Here is a 20,157-nt window from a genome sequence, read left to right as displayed (position 1 = left end):
TTGATGGAGAAGAGATTGAATGGAAAAATGAAGCAACATACCTAGGAGTGACGCTTGACAGAGGACTTACATGGAAAAACCACATCAAATGTGCAGTTGATAAAACAAAAGCCGCAATGAGTAAACTTTATCCACTCATAGGCAGAAGAAGTCATATGAATAAGAACATCAAGTTGACGATGATTAAAACAATTGCGCGACCACAACTCACATATGGTTCGGCGGCATGGGGCTTCGCAGCCAAGACCCACATCAAGAAAATACAGGCCACTGAGAATAAACTCCTTAGAATGGCGATGGACGTACCCTGGTTTGTTAGGAACAAACAAATCTACAAGGACTTGGAATGGGAACCAGTAACAGAATTTATGAAGAGAAAGGCGGAAAGGATATTCGACAAAGCCAAACAACATCCAAATGAGGAACTACGAAGATTGGTCGACTACGATCCAACGGAAGAAGCTAGAAGGTCAAGAACCTACCACCGAAGACCCAGAGATCAGTTAAGGATTTAAATGTAACCAAAGAAGAGCTTAACCTATAAAAGCTATAGGCAGCATACAAATATCAACACGACTACGATCGTGTGAGAGTCCAGAAACCATAAGAGTCAACTGGTTAATAGGCAAAATGCCCGGAACCTATGAAGAAGCAGTTAAGGGTTTTTAGTGGGCCTCGAGCTCAGAGAGTGAGAATCCCCACACTGTTCCCCCTCAGGAGAGGGTGTGTTCGTCTGTTTGCAGATTTTCCCCCTGCTACACAAAAAAAAAAAAAAAATCCATCATCAGTTCTTCGTTTGCCTCGAGTTCTTCTTCTAGATCTTCATTGTCATCATCATTTCTGTAATTTAGTGGAGGTATAACTGTCCGTTCTCGTCGTAAGCGTTTTTGCATTTTCCAAGCCGAGTGATCTATTGTATTCAGTTCCCTTAATCTCTGGTGCCATCTGTTATTACGCAGTTCTGTTAAAGCATTTTTCAATATCTGGCTATGCTTATTCAGTTTCTTCTTGTCTTCTTCTCTTTTTGTTGTTCTGTAGATTTTTCTGAGTCTTCTGTTGTTTTTTATAAGTTCCTTTATATCCCTTGGCGTATCTCCGTGTGAATGTTTCGGAATTGGTTTCCTTATTCTCTTGGTGCTTTCTTCATAGGCTTCTTTTATTTGATTTTCCAATTTTTCAACTGCTTCATCTTATTCATCCCGGGTGTTTATTTGGGGAATTTCCGTGATTTTCTCCTGAAGTAAATTCTTATATTTCTCCCAGTCTGTGCGATCCTTGGTTTGTGTCTCTTCTTCGTTTCTTGGGCCATGTCCCACTATGAATTCTATGGGATTGTGGTCTGAAGTTCCGTCTTCTATTGTATCAATGCTGATTTCTTCAGTGATGTCTTTCATCACGACAATGTCCAGTACATCGGGTAGTCCATTTACTCTTGGTATGTAGGTCGGTATATCAGGTCCTATCACAACTGCATTAAGTTTTTCAGCATAAATCTTCAGTCTTCTCCCGTTGGTATTTTCCACCCTGCGTTCCATTCCTGCGATTTGCATTTTTAGATCCTCTTCCAGCATGTCCTTATCCGGTGATTTATAAGTTTAAATAATCTTCACTTGTCCTCGATTAGTATTCACAATAATCGATATTGCTTCTACTTCTTGTCCATTGAATATTTGGTCGAAATGGTGATCCATATTCCTTCTAGCCAGTATAGCAACGCCACCTGTGCTGTTAGGTCTATCATTTCTGTAGATATCGTAATTGGGAAATGCTATCCGAAAGTTTCTTGGAGAGCTATGACATCCGGTCTCTTCTCTTCAATCAGTTCTTCGAATTCTGATCTGCGGGCTCTCAATCCTTCGACGTTCCAAGAGACGATTATGAGATTGTTCTTTATCGTCGTGTTAGCCATTAAATATTCTTAATAATTTGGTGCATCTTCTTCTCAATCTCTTTCTCCAGATTCTGCATCATCGTGCTGAGGAGGTTCTTCGTGAACTTATCCAGTTCCACAGTGATTCCAGAAATTCCTTTTCTGGTTTCGGCTTTTTTGACGGTTTTTGCCTTTTCCGCCTTTTTCTCTGGTTTCTTCGTCTCTTTGACTGCTTTGGTTGCAGTTTCCTGGAGTTTCTTCACTTCCGAAGAGTTTTGGGATGGCCTCGGTGTATTTTGTGTTGGCCTCGAGCTGGTCTGGTTCGATCTTGGCGATCTCTTGGTCTTTTTAGTGACCAATTTCCATGCGCTACATCCCTTGTAACTGGCTGGATGTCTTTGCTCTCCACAGAGAACACAAGAGGCATTTCGCACCTCGTTCTCCCTGGTAAGCGTACACTCCTTGGAGCTGTGATTACCAGAGCATTTCACGCACCTCCATGGAAAAGTGCACTTACTTTGGGCATGTCCATATCGCTGACAGCGGTAACATTGTCCAGGCCCGGTCGTCCTTCTCTTAGGTTCAACAACACAGTTCAAGTTGTAGAGCCTTCTCACCTCGAAGATACCCTTATTCTGGGTTTCAACTAGCAATAAGGGCATCGGCTTTTTTGTTTTATTTGAGGTCATCCTTATGACCTCAGCATCGACGATCCCTTGATCCTTGAGGTCGTCAAGGATCGTCGGGATATCTGCATCCAGCGGTAGGTATCTCACTACCGCGTAGATTTTCTTTTCTTCCTCCCGTTGAAGAGTGTAGAACTCCCTATTTATTTTATGAAGGAAGTCCGTCATCCTTCTATGATCATCGGCGGTTTGTGGGACGATTCTTATACCGTCCTTTACTGTCGTCGCTCTTTGGTATTTAATACCGTTTCGCATTAACGCGTTGGAAATTGACGTCCATTCGGACGTACCTCTCAGGGTGACAGGGGGGATTTTTTTCTTTCCTCTCCTCCACTGGAGTGTTTTTCTGTTGAGCTGAGGCTGTACCCATCGTCGTGATGGTTGAAATTTTACCTTTTTTAGGTATCTCCGTTGCTTTTCTTGCGGTCTCTTCGTCTGGAGATGCACTTTCTTTACGCGGCGTTTTGTGGGTGGCGCGTTCTGGGTTTTTGCAACTTGAGTTGCAAAATTTTTCTTCTTTTCTGGTTCTGGAGCTACTTCCTGTTTGGAGGAATTTTTGGGGACTGCTACCGGCTTTGCAATTTCTGCAAATGTGGGGGATTTCTGTGCCGAAATGTGTTTTGCAATTTCCGCAAAACTAGGGGATTGGGGCGCTTTATTCTTATTAACTTCCTCTCTCAAGAGGCGTATCTCCCCGACCAACTGAGCTACGGTTTCAGTTAATTTATTTATTTGAGCCTTCAATTGCTCATTCTCTTCTTTGAGCCTTAAAAGCTCCTCTGCTTCTCTATCGCTGAATTCTTCGGTGTCCGTAGCTTCCATGTAGGAGCTCTCATTGTCTGAGACCTCCGACATGGCTTTTTGTCCGTATTGAACTATATAAGGTATTTCTGTGTAATAATGAATATTGGAAATACTCACTAATATGTTACTTCTAAGCTATGTGGCTAAGTTATATATTTTCTATACTATGCGAAAAATAAATCGACTCACCAGTGATATCCGTGGAACCAGCGATCTTGGGGGTGATCTGGACTCGACACTGAACACACTGAATTTGAACGAATTTCCGCTCTATAACACATACACTTATAGAACTTACAAAAAATTTCGGAAGTTTCGTAGACGGAATCAAAAACTCCGTAGCTTCGCTAGTGTACACTTTCACTTCGACTTTCTCTTTTACAACACGAGAGATGACGTATCGCACTGGTATCATTCAACACATCTACCTGCTTCAACGTCTCGAGGTGAACTGCGTATATTCCAGTCCATAAATTCACCGTAAAGTGGTTTGAAAAGGGCATTTCTCAATAGAGGCAGGGCATGTATTAGCGAAGGGGGGAGGCATTTTGAGCATTTACTCTCATAAGAATTCTGAATTTCTATTATTGATATTTTTATAAAGTTTCTTCACAATAGATTTGTTGATGTTGAAGGTCTTGTGCGTTATTATATTATATCATTGCAATTAATGAATAATTTCATTTTATAAGTAATTTAAGGACTAACTGACATTTTTCAAGAGAATTATTCAATATGTTACAGCAGAATCTGCAAAATGAAAGAATTTGTAGAAAGGGTGACAAAATCAGTTTTTCACAAATTTGCTCCATTTTCGATAAACATTCAAATATCTTTTTTCGTGAAGAAGGTTATCACCTATATTTTACCTTTTCGGAATCCTTACAAAATGGGCAAGTTTTCAACGTAATGTGCAGAAAAGATCTAGTGTCTTTTTTTTTATACCACGTCAGATAGAATTCAGCACAAAAAACACTTCCTTCAGAACATGAATTTTAATTTTTTTTTTCAGAATCCCTGCATAATATTTTGTGGTATTTTTTATTGCATGAATTGAAGTAATCATTCAACAAAATTACGGAAAAAAACTGATTCGAAAAGTATTAAATTGTAGCTTCCGCAAGAGAGAAAGCATTTTAAGCGAAAAAATTCAACATTTTCATAAAACATCAAATAACTCGAAAACTGTGAGACTTTTATATGAACGATTTTTTCACATCAGGTAGAGCACATTCTGATCTACTTTCCGTTTTCGTTTGACGTGGTCTTTACGGGACACCCTGTATATTATTATGACTTTAGCCTTGCGGCTTTCACACTCCTCTCCGGAGGAAAATTCACTTATCCCAGATATCTCAGATATCAAAAGGATTAAGCTCTGTTGGAGCCCTATCCAGGTTTTCGGGCTCGTGGTGGTGGTCGGGTCAGGGTCGCTCCTCGGCTTCCTGTCGCCGGTTGGATTCCTGCTCCACGCTCCACCCGCACTTCCTGTCGAAGCAGACGGTGTTCCGCTGAATTTTCCATGTACTTGCGTACAGTTCTCGCTGTTCCCAACAGTACCACCTTCTACATGACCCTATAGATATTATCGTCCAGCTGAAGTTTCCTCAAGTTCTCTAGTAGTTTCTTCGGTATCAGGCCTGTAGATGATATGACAATAGGGATGGTCTTGACATCTTTCAGCTTCCACTGTCTCCTGGTTTGCTCCTCGTGATCTCTGTACTTTGAAATTTTTTCAGTGTGCCTATCTAGAAGATTGTTATTATTTGGAATCGCCACATCGATGAATAGTGCTCTGTCCACATCCTTATTGAGCAATATGAGGTCTGGTCTATTGTGGGTTATTTTCCGGTCTGTGAGAACCGTGCGATCCCAGTAGAGCTTGTGATGTTCATTTTCCAATACAGCATTCGGAGGGTAATTGTAATAAGCAACATTTTTCGAACTCAGAAGTTGGAGTTTTAGTGCCAATTCTTGGTGATGAATCTTGGCAACGACATCATGTCTATATAGTTATTATTATTATTATAATGGAGTGTCTCTGTGTTTCGAGGTTGTTTACCCTCCTTAGTTCACTTCATAGTCAAAGCAGATATCAATGTTAGAAAGATTTTGTTTGAATTTTAATCTGAGTTTAAGGCCCAGTTTCACAACATATGGTTAACCCAAAGTTATGTAGTGACCAGTAGTTAAATAAAAAATTCTGTTTCACAAAGTGTGGCTTATCATTTGACCTAAAGTTAACTTGTGGTTGACTTAACCCCGAAAATTTCATGAGTTAACTAAGAGTTACCTGGACATAGAATTTTCGTGGCATATGCATTTCTGCATAAATAACAAATAACATATTTTGAGTTCTGTCAAAGACAATTCACCATTTCTTCGAGAATACTGGTTAGGCAGCGTTTTACATGTATTGGGTGTTTATTAGTTATTATTTACGAACATCGTGGACGGTTATGATGTGAATACTCATAGTAGTGATGAGGAAACCGTGAGGCCCAGAAGATTTGAAGCTAGGAGAAATTATTTTGAGGAATATGTCGACGTGGATTTCTTCTCTAGATTCAGAAATACAGTGAAAAGGAAGGCATTTGGAAGCGAAGAATCGCAGCTCCTTCAATGAGAATATTAAAAGTATAGATGCAAGCAATGATTGAGTCTACAGTTTTTTTAAATAACATAACTTGTAATGAAAATGAAGGACAATGAAGCAATGAATTTATATCAAAATGTTGCTGAGCCCCCTATAGGAGATCAAGAATTATTGTCAAATAATAAAACTAGAAGAACTAGACTGAATCTTATTAATAGTTATTATGCAAATATGTTGAATTAGTGATGAAATTCGAATTTTTGTAATAGATCAAAGCATTTCAATTCAAACTCAAATAATTAATAAAAATAGGCTGTTGAAGAATTGTTGAGGAAGAAACCTCATAGATAGATATAAATTATTGGCTGAGAACATCAAACATTCGTACGGTATTCATACGTTTTATTCGTTTTCTGTAATATTCATAGCAATTTCTATATTCTAAAGTTATTGTTTCACAGAAATACGAAATGTCAGTAAGTGGTGTTAGGGTCAATTTCACCATGGACAACCGAGATTAGAAGTAACTGACGTTATGGGAAGAAACTCGCCGAGTTATGTCGACGACGCTTCTTAATTTCAATGTCCCTGTGTTGTGTGGTTTCTTTACCTCTCTTACTTCACTTTGAGATAAATCAGAAGTCAATGTTAAAAACAGTTTGTTTGAAATGAAATCTTAATTTAAGTTAAGCGAAGTTATCACCATTTGATGAAATGGGCCCTAAAAACCGTTAAGTAAAATTGGCGCTAAAAGGTGCACAGGTTATGTGTTTATTCCAATAACTTTCATACTTATACCTTTTCTCTAGATTGAAAGTATCAAGTTATACCTCCATGGGGTGAATGTAAGTAAAGAAGTACTGCATAATATCGACGAATACTTTGATATACTGTGGATGAAAAAAGATGGAGTCAAAACAGCACCACATTTTGAAACTCTGCCTCCTCCGTTACAAATGGAGATTATGTATGACATAAACTGTGCCCACCTGCACAGGTCCCTTCTCTTTTTTGACTTGAAAGAGTTTTATTTGAGGACACTGTCATTGTTCATGAAGCATGAATTTCTGCTACCAGGGGACATTCTATACTATCAAGGAGTGGTGAAAAAGTCATTTGTAGTTATAATCAAAGGAATACTGGAAATTTTATCGGATGAAGATGACGAAAGTCCCATTATCGCCTTTCAAGGTGGAACTGTTCTAGGTAATTATAGTTTAATCTCTTTAGAAATCCTTCAGAATTCCAGTATATTTGACTTTTGTATCAATACATCCTGTATATCTTTAGGTATAGTGTGTGCTACGGGTAATCATGATTTGGCTGGCAGAAAAGTTAATCTTCAGTAACTCGCGGGACTTTTCTAATTCATTTTGAGAAAAATTCACTCAAATCAAGTCGGCTCTAATTCTCGAATTCAGTCGATTTGTGATTTATTGCAAATAAGCAACTGTTCTTGTTGTAGAATATACTCATAACCATTAGAAGTGGCATTTTGAATATAAAATCTTGTAAAAGATAGATTTCTATACAAAGAAATTGTAAAACCTTTTTGTTCAGAAATGTATCTTCTACGAGATTGTTCAATAAAAAGGCTGAAAATTTTCCAAAAACAAAGAATTATGGGGCTTTTGGTCTATACCTTCCCCAGCTACTACCCGTTACTGACTTTATCTGGCTCATTTCTTGTATTCAATTTCATTATTAACGACTAGGTGTAATGAGAATAGTAAGAAACTATATGAAAAAAAGATTCAATCGAGTGTTGGCCTTGATTTCACAATGTCCTTGGCCTCGCTGGGTAGCTACCCTGTTGACCTAGGCTTTATCCTTGTTCAGAAGGTCGAAATTATTAACTGGAATATGTATGATGGTATATTGAATATTGGTTCATAATAATTTCTGATATATGCATATTTTACAAATTCAACTAAGTTCATGGAAATAACACCTTCGACGTATGGCAGATCACCATATACTTTAGTGTCCTAGTCAAAGCTTGATTCATTGCCCATAACCCATTTTTTATAAATTGCAAATGAAAATATAGCACATACAACAGCGTTTTTCATTGATTTCAATTTATTCCAAACAATGTTTAGATGAAAACTAACACCCTAATCACAAAACAAAACCAAACCATACTTTTGTTTTGTCGCTCAGGATGTTTGTTTTCTAATAGAAATAAAGCCTATATTGAAATTTAATACAAGGAATAGAATTCGAATTTTGCGCCCCTTAATTAAGAAACAGAACACTGTTATTAAAAAGTTTTTCTGTATTGACAGTGCGTTTTTAGCGTCATCTCATTGTCAAGCGTCTACCAAAAAGTAGTCAGTTTTTAGTACTAGAGATATGAAGGTATTTTCTATCCTTCTACTCTATAACCTTTGATCCCAACATATTATTTGTATTCTGTGATCCCCATGCTAGTGACAGTATGTACATTCCATACACCTTTATTTTAGAACTCGGATGGCCATGGAAATTTGACACATTCCACTCGTATAGTGTAGAGTACGAAAATGTGGGGTAAGGACGCTTGTCAAAACATTTTCGGGTTTCAAATCAGCGCTATGTTGTGCGTAAAAGTGTCAGTAATTACGTATTTTATCACAATGTCGAATTACTTCGGAAATTATGAAATTCAAAATATCAACGAACATTATTGACATCTTTTCATAAACTTTTTAGGGTTTTCACTCCCAATCTCTGAAACAAAATCAATATTATTGACGTTTATACAAACTGATTGAAGGCATACCAATACCAAATCTAGTTATTTGCATGAATATAAAGAGGTCAGTTTTTGAATATATTTATTTTGGCTATGGAAGAAAATTGAATTATTGACACATAATATGCAGTAGCTTCAGGAGAGTTAATGTTGGTTATCTTCTTTGGCTAAAGGTTGAAGATGTTACATCAATTGTAGATTTCAAACAAATCAGCCCGAAATGAGATGCATATGATGCACAGGCAGTGGTTGGGAATGGGTATCTCTGGAAGGAATTGACAGATAATTACAAAAATGTCAAATCTTTCAACAAAAATCATCTTGCATCAATGGAAGTTAAAAGAATTCAAGGAAGTTTCAAGGCAAGATTAAGTTCACTTTTAAACAAAAATTCCACATGAATTAACAACTGGCTCGTATTCATGGCTGTTTATTTTATTATTAGTATTAATTCAATTAATTTATTAGTTGTAATACTTTGATGAAATGATAATTATCGATCCCTTAAGACATTTATAATTTAGAGGAAGAGTTGAAGAAAAATGGAAAAATTAATTATCTGGAACTTATTTTACGATGAGATTCATCGAATAACCTGTATCTACAGCGTCTGCTGCGTCTGATATATTGTAGATATGAGAATATCAGGGTTACCTACGGTTTGAATAAGCGGACCTGTATTCTAAATAGCACTTCCTGAAACATTGTCTTCTGTGTTTTTCAATCACTTTTGGCATTTTTTTAATATAAATTGATATAAGTTGTGGCATAGGCGTAATGATATTAATGGCATTTCATTAGTGCCAACCTTACTCCTTTCTCCGTTATAGTTACAAAAACTTGAGAAAATTATTTCATGGCCAACCGAGTGCTAAAATGAAAGAGAATGCAGTGTACAATGATTCAAAGAGCGGGCCATATGAACAATCGATAATAATTTTTGACCTGTAACCTGTAATAAGATTATTCTGTCCATTTCCATCCACTCAATTAACTCTCTTAGTTTTAGTAAAAATTAAAAATAACGTCAGACAGATGTTAGATACAGAGCCTTTCCGTATAATAGGCTTAAATGATATTTTCGTACTATTTTATGACGAAAAATAAATATATCATTCAATGTTATAGCCTAATTTGTGGACGTCCTGTATAATTATTATTATTTTTATACTGATTCTCCTGGAAACTCCTCAGAAGTTCAAAGAAGCTTGCAGAAGTTTGGGGGATCAGCTGTGTAAGCTTTGTTACTTTTTACATATATATGTTACGGGCAATGTAAATAATTGGGCATTGTTTATAATGCCCGGTCAATTTGAAAAGTGCCCAAAAGGATATCACAAAATGATAAATTATGTTGCAAATATTACATTGCCCGGTCATTATGTCTAATGCTAAAAGTCAAGTGGGCAATTTGAAAATCATTTTCATTCATATTTCTTATAAAAAATAACAAATTTTTACATAGCTAACTGACAGAGTAACAAACAAAAAATAACAAATGAAATTTCCCATGCTGACAAATAAACCGGTGGCGATGAAATAAGTACAAACAAAACTTAATAAATAAAAATAATGTATTACATATGTACGTACTTATATTTACACAAAATGTCAATATAAAGCAATACATAGAGGGTTTATTTATTAGAGCAGCTTCCACTTTGGTGACATTTCAAGTTACATAGCTCTTTTTCTTTACGACACTTGCACTTGTCGGATTTACAGCCACCTTTACAGCCACATGGACTATAGCCTTGGCCCCCTGTCTTGGATGACAATCTTGAACATTCTCTTAGTGAAATCTCTGTCTGTGGAATATCTTCGCCATATATAAATTTCTCATTACATTTTGTAAATTGGTTTCTGGCATAAAGTTGATTTATAATTCCGTGTTTCGTGCCTAATTTATACAGATTAGTATCTGTTACTTCAAGAACAAATGCCAAAATATTTCTTCCATCGGTACGACCTCTGTCGACATCTGGGACTCGAACTCTAACTGTGTTACCTTTTTTAGCATCAGGGTATTTCGTGTTAGAAGTTTGAACCAATATTTCAGCTTGTTATTTTGGATTGTTCGCTGAAATCTGACTATTTTTTAATATGTCGGCTTTCTTTTTTTTTACCAAGGGTTCTTCCGAAGAATCTTCATGCCCGAAAGATTCTTGAAATTCTTTATTATGCAAATCAGGACTTGGTTCAGCTAGCAAAGTTGAAGTTTGAACATAACTATCAAGAGAAAGTTGTTCCTCCTCATCATGTTGACTTGGACCTGGTAGGTTCGCTAACACATGTGACTCAGGTTTATTTTGCACTGGACCTTCTTCTACATACTGTAAATTGCTCTGATTTTTTACTAGAACTTATAAGTCCTCTTCACAATTTATATTATGTAGAACGTCTGTGGGTAAAAAACTTTTTAAACCAACTTTTAACTTTGTCCCAAACATGGCCTCATACGGAGTACAGTTTATGCCACTATGATGAGCTCTGTTCTTCATTAGCTATACAAAACGTAAGCCTTCTAACCATTTCCTAGTGCTATTGTCCTTATTCTCACATTTTACGGAACCCTGACTTTGGGAGTGTCTGGGCTTCCCATGCACCATCTTCAACTCGTGCTACATAGTTCGCTAATAGTACTGTTAGCAAATTCTCTCCCATTATCACTTTACAAAATACTGGGCGCACCAAAAATTGCAAAAATATCCAAAGCACATAAGCTACTTCTTCTGCTCTTTTGCTTTTAAGAGGTCGAAGTTGAATGAATTTAGTAAGATGGTCTTGGTATACAAGTATGAATTTATATTGATCATCAGCTTGTGAATGCATGTCAATTAAATCGACTTGACATCTTGAATTCATATTCATACTTAGTATCTGTCTAACAACTAATCCTTTTCTTGGCACACTGTGTTTTTTTTTCGCAGGTCATACATAAATTTAGATATGTAACAATCATTTCCCTTGTAATGTTTTTATACTTTGAATTTAGCTCTTTTTCCATACGGTTTCGACCACCGTGCCCAATTGCTATATGTGCATAATGTAAGAGTTGAAATAACTCTTTCCGATGTACGTAAAATCTTATCTGTTCTTTACCTCCCTCTACAGGAACTATCAACTTTTACTTCTCTCCAATAGTCCTTACGTCAAACCTACGAAAAATCTGATAATCCTCAGGTTTCTTATTTACCACTTTCCTTCCAGATGTTTTAACCTTTTCTAGTAACTCCAAGTATTGTGGCTTTGTGAGAATTTGTGTATTCTGAGCTTTTGATGAACATAATTCATCCAGACGTTCATTAAAACTATGCTCCATGTCATTGACGTCAGTTACTAACTGTTCCTGCATTTTATTTTATAGAAAAATTACCAACACTAAATAAACAGAACCCAAAGTCTATTTAAGACATATATCAATAAGTATTGGTCACACATAAGCTAAATAACATCCAAAGACAACCGGAAAACGTAAATAACGCGACGCAAGTCACAAGTACAGCCTCAGGCGACAAGCCACTGAAAGAGCAAGCGCAAATAGATTTTCGCTACCCTAAAACCCTAAAATGGAATTGCGCTTGCTCTGTACACAACCGTTGCAAACCACTCTACGAACAAACCTAATGAATGCTGATTGGCCAGCCAGAATTACACCACACGCACGTGGTTGTCCCATTGCTGTCAATTAATCAAAGTGCCCAAAGAAATAATAGCGGTATTTATAATGACCGGGCAATGTGAGAAATTATCGTAAAGTAATTCAAATTTATCAAATTGCCCAATTTTAATGGTCATTATTTATAATAACCAAGCATTATGAATACTGACATAAATAATTACATTGCCCGTAACATATACACTACCTTAGGTACAGTACTGTTAATTTTAACCCCAACCGTGGATCATGATCCATACTGTTTTCACTGAAGAATTTCACTTCAAACCTCCAGTTCCTATATCGATCGGTAATGGTATTGAAATCGAAAATTATTTCGAATTCGGTTTTTTTTTTCAATGTATCATTTTGTATGGACATACTCTAAACCAATGTTTTCTTTTCAGGGGAGGCTTGCTTATTTTTGAGCCTTCCTTCCAAAGCCACCGTGCGTGCTGCTGTTTACACTGAGGTGAAATTAATAGATAGAGTGGATTTCATAAGAACGATCTCTAACTATCCTATCGCTTTATCTTATCTGAGAGAAAGGATAAACTTTCGGATTAAAGAGACTAGAAGAAATATTGTGGTCAAAAAGAATGATCATGTTGACTTTGATATCGGACAAAAAAAGGCATTAGTTCCAATAAAAGCTTTCAAAGATCGTCTTTTGGAAAGGCAAAGGAAGGCTGGTGAGGATTCATGAACGATTATTATTACTTACTTAATTTCATAAAAATGTTTGTTCTTTCAGCCCAACAAAAAGATAAATTTCGCAAATCCACGGCTTTCTCTGGCGAAACAGTGACTTCATCAAAGTTCTTTTTCAATATTTTGGAGCTTTATCAACTATCAAATGAAGATTCTAATATCGAGACCCCTGTAGTCTGTCTGACATATAAGTTCCCTTGGATTTTGGATTCTACCAGTTCCTTGGTGAGTGATGAGTAGAAACAAGAATTATGTTGAAAGAACATAAAACGATTTGGGATTGATCAACAGAGGTTGAAACGGTTACAATATTCAACTCTGGATCAAGCAAAGCATAACGCATTTTTCAAATTAGAACTAAGAACTAACCAAGGATTACTAAATTCATTCAACGATTCAACAGCTCTCGAGAACTGTAACAAACTGTCAACTTCTGCTGATACAACCATATTGAGTTAAATTATTCTGTTCTTTGTGTTTTAAGATGTCTAAAGCGGTTCACATAAGGAATGAAACTTTATTTCGATTGCTACCGGGAAGGTAAATCATCCTAATGATTTTTATGTGAACCCCTATTATTGGGTATCCTGTTGAGGTTCCTGTTATGTTAAATGAATGTTGAATAAATGATTCTTTGATAAAAAAATACTCATATTGTGTTCCAGTTCAGTCGCGTTAGTATAAGATAGGGGTCAACCTCGGAATGAGAGATTATAAGCTGGAAAGTCGTATACACGTTCATTTTCGCGTTCTTCAAGTTGTCTCAAAAGTCTTATAAAATCTCGTGCCTGCATCGTAAGTTATTCAAGGTCAAACAAATCGGTTTTAGCGATTATCTAGATTTCTATGGCTCCAACGATGTTAACATTCATCATCGAAGTTGTAAAGAATGAAATTTGCAACAAATTCCATTCGAGTCATTTTTCTATCAACCGCAGCCCAACAATAAACACTAATGAAAGGTCAACCGTGAAACTTTGTAACTAATACTTATCAAGTTATTGAAATGTTATTGACAATGGAATATTTGTATTATTTATGAGTTAATAGATTGTGTTCAACAACTCAACGAAATTTCACACATACATTATATATTGATTTAATAATAAATGGATTGAGACTATCGAGGCACCGTACAACTGCAAAGATATGTAGATGATAGCTCAAGAAGCGAAGATTTCTCTTCACGTTCCTAGCCCGGGGAGGGTTGGTTACGATGCAGAATTTGTTCTCTTTTGGGCTCATGCTTGTTCGCTGATCTCCCATCGTCTACCAAACGAAATATTTGTGAATTGTGTTGATGATATTTTAGTATGTCATTTTGTCCGTACTATATGGACAAAATACTTTGATACTGATAGTCAATGAACCTGAAAAGAGTAACAACCAAGGACATTGATTAAAAATGCGTTAAATAAATAAATATGATGAAAAAACAAAACACCATGTCATTTTGTACGTACTTCCTCTATATACGAAGGTTCAGAACTTAGACTCAATATCGACAAAACCAAAATCCTGGTAAGTCCGCCAGAAATCCTTCAAACAGATATCAGCCTGGAGAATAAAACTCTAGAACAGGTCGAGCAGTTCAAATACTTGGGAAGCTTCATAAATACTAGGGTTAACCTACACACGGAAATACACAACCGTATCAATTCGGCATCACGGGCATTCTGGAAGCTAAAGGACAGAGTGTTTCAAAATCACGACCTCAATCTGAAGACCAAGACAGCTGTTTACAAAGCAGTGGTCCTCCCAACGCTTCTGTACGGTATCGAAAGCTGGACTCCCTACAGGCGACACATTAAACAGCTTGAACACATGCAACAACGTCATCTAAGATATATAAAGCACATCAGATGGTTCCACAAATTTTCAAATGCAGAAGTCTTACAGCGCGCGAGTTGTATACTCGATTCCGATGGGGCGGCCACATTCTGAGGATGCAAGACACAAGACTCCCCAAAATAGCTCTGTATGGCGAATTCACAGAGGGAGCCCGGAAACCAGGAGGCCAGTATAAGCAGTTTAAAGATATACTGCATCTATCCCTAAAATCAGTTAATGCCATTCATAACTGGGAACAACTAGCGTTAGACAGGTCACAGCGGAGGTCTTTGGAACACAGCTGTAATGGAGACTCGAGAAGGATACAGAGGCGGCCAGATCTGGTTTTTGACTATACATGCCCGGAGTGTGGAAGGATCTGTAGGACACCGTTGGGTCTCTTCAGTTACAGGAGGGCACACAGTCGCAATTAGCCCTAAGCTTTTTTGTATTTTTGTAAATTCATTCCCAGTAACAGTATGCAGCAATGAATGAAATGAAATGAAGAGATGGGTGTATCATTAAATGAATATGAAATATACTAAGTGTAAAATATCGCTGAATACAATGTATTAACAAATAAATAATAAAAATATCCATTGTAAATTATTTAATATCTGAATACAAATATTAGTTACAGTTATTTTATTCACGTTTGCTCTTTCATTACAGGGCTGGAATCATAGAAACCTATTTTTTTGAATAACTCATGATGCAGACACGAGATTTTATGAGACTTTTGAGAAAACTTTTAGAACGACAAAATGAAGGTGTGTGCGAGTTTCCAGCTTACTATCACTCATTGCGAGGTGACACCTAAATTTCACTAGAATTTTTGGAAAAACTATGTTCTACTGGAAGAAATGTTCGTTTCAACAGAGAATTCAATTCATGTTGCTTTTTTATTCAGTTTCATGAAATTAGAAATATCTTTAACCACATTTCATTCGAATGTACGTCAATAGTATACCATATAATATACTATACATTCACATTTATAAAAGCACTCGGTTGGCCATAGAAAATTGACATATTCCACACTGTATAGTGAATATTCTAAAAACATGGTGTATATAGGCACTCGTCAATTTTTTAATGCAATGACATTTGACCAAATCGAGAATGAGAGATTTTTTTCGTCCCGGCGCCACCATGCCATTTGCTTGGTTCTTTCCTTGTTCTTTCCAAGAAAGTCCAATGATACTTTCTCGTTTTATTTTGTTCGGCGTTGATATCGATCACAGATTACAGTATTCTGTGATCTCTATCGATCAAAGAGATTCGTGAATTACTCTAGGTCCTTTCATTTTCTTAGGAAGTATAGCACTTTCCTACACTCGGTGTAATTTACACTCGATTTTAGTATTCGTTTGCTCATTGGATTTACACCAGTGTAGAGGAGGTGTAGTTTATCTACACTTAGTCAAAAGGAGGTGTAGTATTAGTGTTCTGTGGTGTGAAATGCAAAATTTGATGTTAATCAATGGACGTCACATTAATCTGCTTCAAAATGGATACGATTAAATTCAAATTTGCGAAGTTCATCACTTTACAAGAGGATGAAAAAGTAATAAATCATCTGAGAAACATAACCATATATTAAATCAAAATTATTTGTCTGTGAACGTGACAACCTAACGTCAGTGTTTTTTTCATTTGTTGCCGCAACTACACTGAAAATCAGTTGATTCAAAGTGCAGTGTAAATTACACTACTCTGAGAAACAGACGAAAGGACCTACTGTAATTTTCGTTGTAAGAACAAATCTGCAGATATTTCAAAACCATCGAGGGAGTACTTACTATTTTTTTTCAAGGTAAATTCTGTTGACAAATTGAATTCTTGGGGAGAATAATTTATTCATAAAGATTTCAATAAAACATAGTTGATTGGCGAAATATCCAATATATTTGACGGAAATGGAGTTTTCACTATAATCGTGAAGAATATTTGAAGAACAGACTGGAATGTATTGATGTTTTTCTGTTTCTTGATACTTACATGTTCCCATATCACATATCACGTATTTCATATACAGTTTCTTAAATTGAATAATGCTGATGTTTCCATAAAACTGTTCACTGTATTCGTCCCGACTGTTCTTCTGAGATTTGGTTTTGATTTGAGTGATAGTTCAACAATACCGAGTTCTTAGCTGTAGTTCTTGATAGTTTATATAGAAAACTGAACGACGTTGAAAAAAAGGAATCTCTACAATTTCCACACTCTTCCTCGAAACTAATACATTTTCACTTCAATAATCGCTTATATAAATACAGTATATTCTGTAATGAATACAGCATATTCTGCACATTTGCAAGTCGTAGAAATGTATCCCAATTAATTTCAAATATCAGTTAGCAATAAGCTGTTTGATAAACAGCGCTACCTAATGTCGAAAAAACCAAAATTATCCCATATTCTCGAAATTGAAAAAACAAAACCTAATCAGTGGGTACACTATGTTTTTGGAAATCTTACTGTATATATAGTACGAAAATGTGAGGTTAGGATCCTTGTCAAAACATTTTCTACGTGGAAGTCTCAGTATTTACGTATTTTATCAATGTGATCAATGTGAAATTTCTTGAGAAGAGTTAGTGTTGGTTAACTTCTTTGGCTAAAGATTGAAGACGTAATACCAGTTGATGAATTCAAAAAAATTAACACAAAGATAAATTGCATCTGATGCAGTGGTAGAGAATGAGTATCTCTCAAAGGAGTTAATGGATAATTACAAAAATATTGAATTCTTCAAAAGAAATCATTTTGCATTATTGGAAGTCAGAAGGAGTTCTAAGGCGAGAGGAACTTCACCTTCAAATAAATATTTCACATATATTAACAATTGATAGGATAACTGGCTCATATTCAGGGCTGTTGAAGGTCTTTTCTAAAAATGAATTCCTCAAATGCCACCAACTTATTGGGTCTCCCAATAGAAGGATACCTACTCTTTGTTATCCTCAGAGACAGATTGTCTCTGTCATACTCCTCATTCGCAATCTTTCTGATTATGGGAACATTCAGTCATTCAGATTCAGATGAAACATAAATGTAAATAAAGGTTTTAGAGTATTTGGGTTACTATGTGAATGAGCAACCTCAATTCTGAATAGCACTTCGTGAAGCTCTGTCTTCCCTTTTTTTTAATCACTTCCAGCATTTTCGTAATATTAATTAATATTAGCTGTGGCAACGTCTTTATAATATTAACGACATTCAATGAATACCAACCTTATTCCGTTATAGTTAAAAAAACTTAAGAAAATTATTTCATGGCCAACCGAGTACTTTATAAGGGTGAATGAAGTATAAGTATCATAAATTTGATCCCTCGACTTAGTTTGAGCAAAAGGCCGAACTATGATTGTAGTATGGGTAGATCTGATCCACCCAAAATCTCTGGATTATTCGTTAATGGAACTAGTAATAGAATGAACCACATGAACTGCTGAACTCCATGAAGATTATTATCCAGGAAATTACAAAAAATTACAATTAAAAAACGCCACCTTCATTTTTTTTTTGGAATCCTTTGAATTCCATTATTTATCTTGAATTTTCCCCTCAAGTATATGGTTATTGGTCGACTTACCAATATTTTTATTGATACCGCATTTCTGTGTTTCAATGAATTCATTTGAAAGTTTCAGTGATGTCTTCCTTAAAATTTAATTATCAGACAATCAGACTTTCGTCTAATGAATAGTGAGTGAGGCATAGACTGAAATTTGGGACAAATGCACAGTGACAAAATACAGAGGATATTCATACATCAACATTTTATAGGGGAGTCATAGCTTCTAGGTGGCAACCCACGCAAAAATTCGAAAGATCTGGAAAAAACATTAGCATGAAATTCAATATAAACTGCACATACTTCGGGTTCCTGTTTTACAAATTATATATTAATATGATCCAGCGAAAACTTAACAGCTCGATTTTCTGGCTTTGAAAGGAAAATGTGGAAAATCGCTCAGGCCGTCAATTTCTGATTCGAGGGGGAACAACTTTTCTGCTCTCTGCATCCCCCAACGGTGGTGAGCACATGTTGAAGATCTTATCGAGTGCTATCTGATCCTGAAATTTCGACTCAAAATTTCCTTCGATAACGGAATATATAGTGGAAGAGTACATACTTTTGTGATTAGTTAATATCTAATAAACTAATCACATTATTAAATATAAACTAATCATAAAAGTATGTACTAGGTCCTTTCGTTTGCATGAAAACTGTACCACTTTTCTACTCTCGATTTTAGTATTCGTTTGCTGATTGAATTTACACCAGTGTAGAGGATGTGTAGTTTATCTACGTCCCCTTTTGACCATGTGTAGATAAACTACACTTCGTCTACACTGGTGTAAATCAAATCGAGTGTAGAAAAGTGCTACACTTTTTATGCAAACGAAAGAGCCTACTCTTCTCTTCCACTATATATTCCGTTATCGATGGAAATTTTGAGGCTGTAATGGGCACCATTCACATCCATGCAGTATTATAAGTTTTGCTGAAAACGTTCACGTACATTACTCAAGATTTTTGGTGTAATTTAACGGCATTCATTAATGATCCAAGTTCGCAAATCATCTGTGACTCAGGCTGGATTTCAGGTGACCCCATAGAAAAAAGTGCAGTGGAGCTAGATCAGGTGATCTGGGTACGCACTCATTGTCAATATGTCCCCTTTCTTCCAATCCAGGCATGAGAAAAATTTTCATTTAAGAACTGACGCACGGGTTGAACGGAATGAGGTGGTGCGCCATCTAGTTGGAAATTTATCGTTTGATGTTCTTCTGCATTCTCCAATACTTACACGAGAGCTGGATAAATAGCGTTCCCCAATAGATCTGAATGAATTTGTCCAGTGAGATTACCGGGTATAAAAAAAAACCGATTATATGATTTTCATAAATATTCACCCAAATATTTCATTTTTGGGAATTGGTAAAGCCGCTCGGCACACATGCATAATGTGGACGCAGCATAAGATTTTTCATGAGTGTTGTGCGTGGAACACCAGATACATCGGACAACTTCCTTGTACCGAAGGTCGGATCCATTGCTACATGACCTGCTAAGACAGCCACGTCCCTCGCTACGTCTCTTTCATACACCCCCTTTTTTGCTTCCAACCAGTTGTACAACGTGAGCAGCCGATACTTTTTTTCCACGATTTTGTTCGTTGGATAAAGCCGCCATTTCCTCCATACCATTGTACGGAATACACCATTTAAGTTCTAATACAAATTTAGAATCGC

General features: G+C 36.3%; 1 protein-coding gene across 1 annotated transcript in view; it reads left to right on the top strand.

Moving 5' to 3' along the window:
* The window catches only part of LOC123322840, a 160,050-nt gene that overhangs the window by 21,187 nt on the left and 118,706 nt on the right, over nt 1-20,157 (top strand). Inside the window, exons 4-6 of the mRNA XM_044910885.1 lie at nt 6,766-7,162; nt 12,759-13,043; nt 13,106-13,287. Coding sequence (XP_044766820.1) covers nt 6,766-7,162; nt 12,759-13,043; nt 13,106-13,287 — 864 coding nt within the window. The remainder of the gene's footprint in view (nt 1-6,765; nt 7,163-12,758; nt 13,044-13,105; nt 13,288-20,157) is intronic.

This window comes from Coccinella septempunctata, chromosome 1 (genome assembly GCF_907165205.1).
Source record: "Coccinella septempunctata chromosome 1, icCocSept1.1, whole genome shotgun sequence".
In the NCBI taxonomy this organism is placed as follows: Eukaryota; Metazoa; Arthropoda; class Insecta; order Coleoptera; family Coccinellidae; genus Coccinella; species Coccinella septempunctata.
Note: the sequence above shows the minus strand (reverse complement) of the source record. Positions and strands in the feature narration are given on the sequence as shown.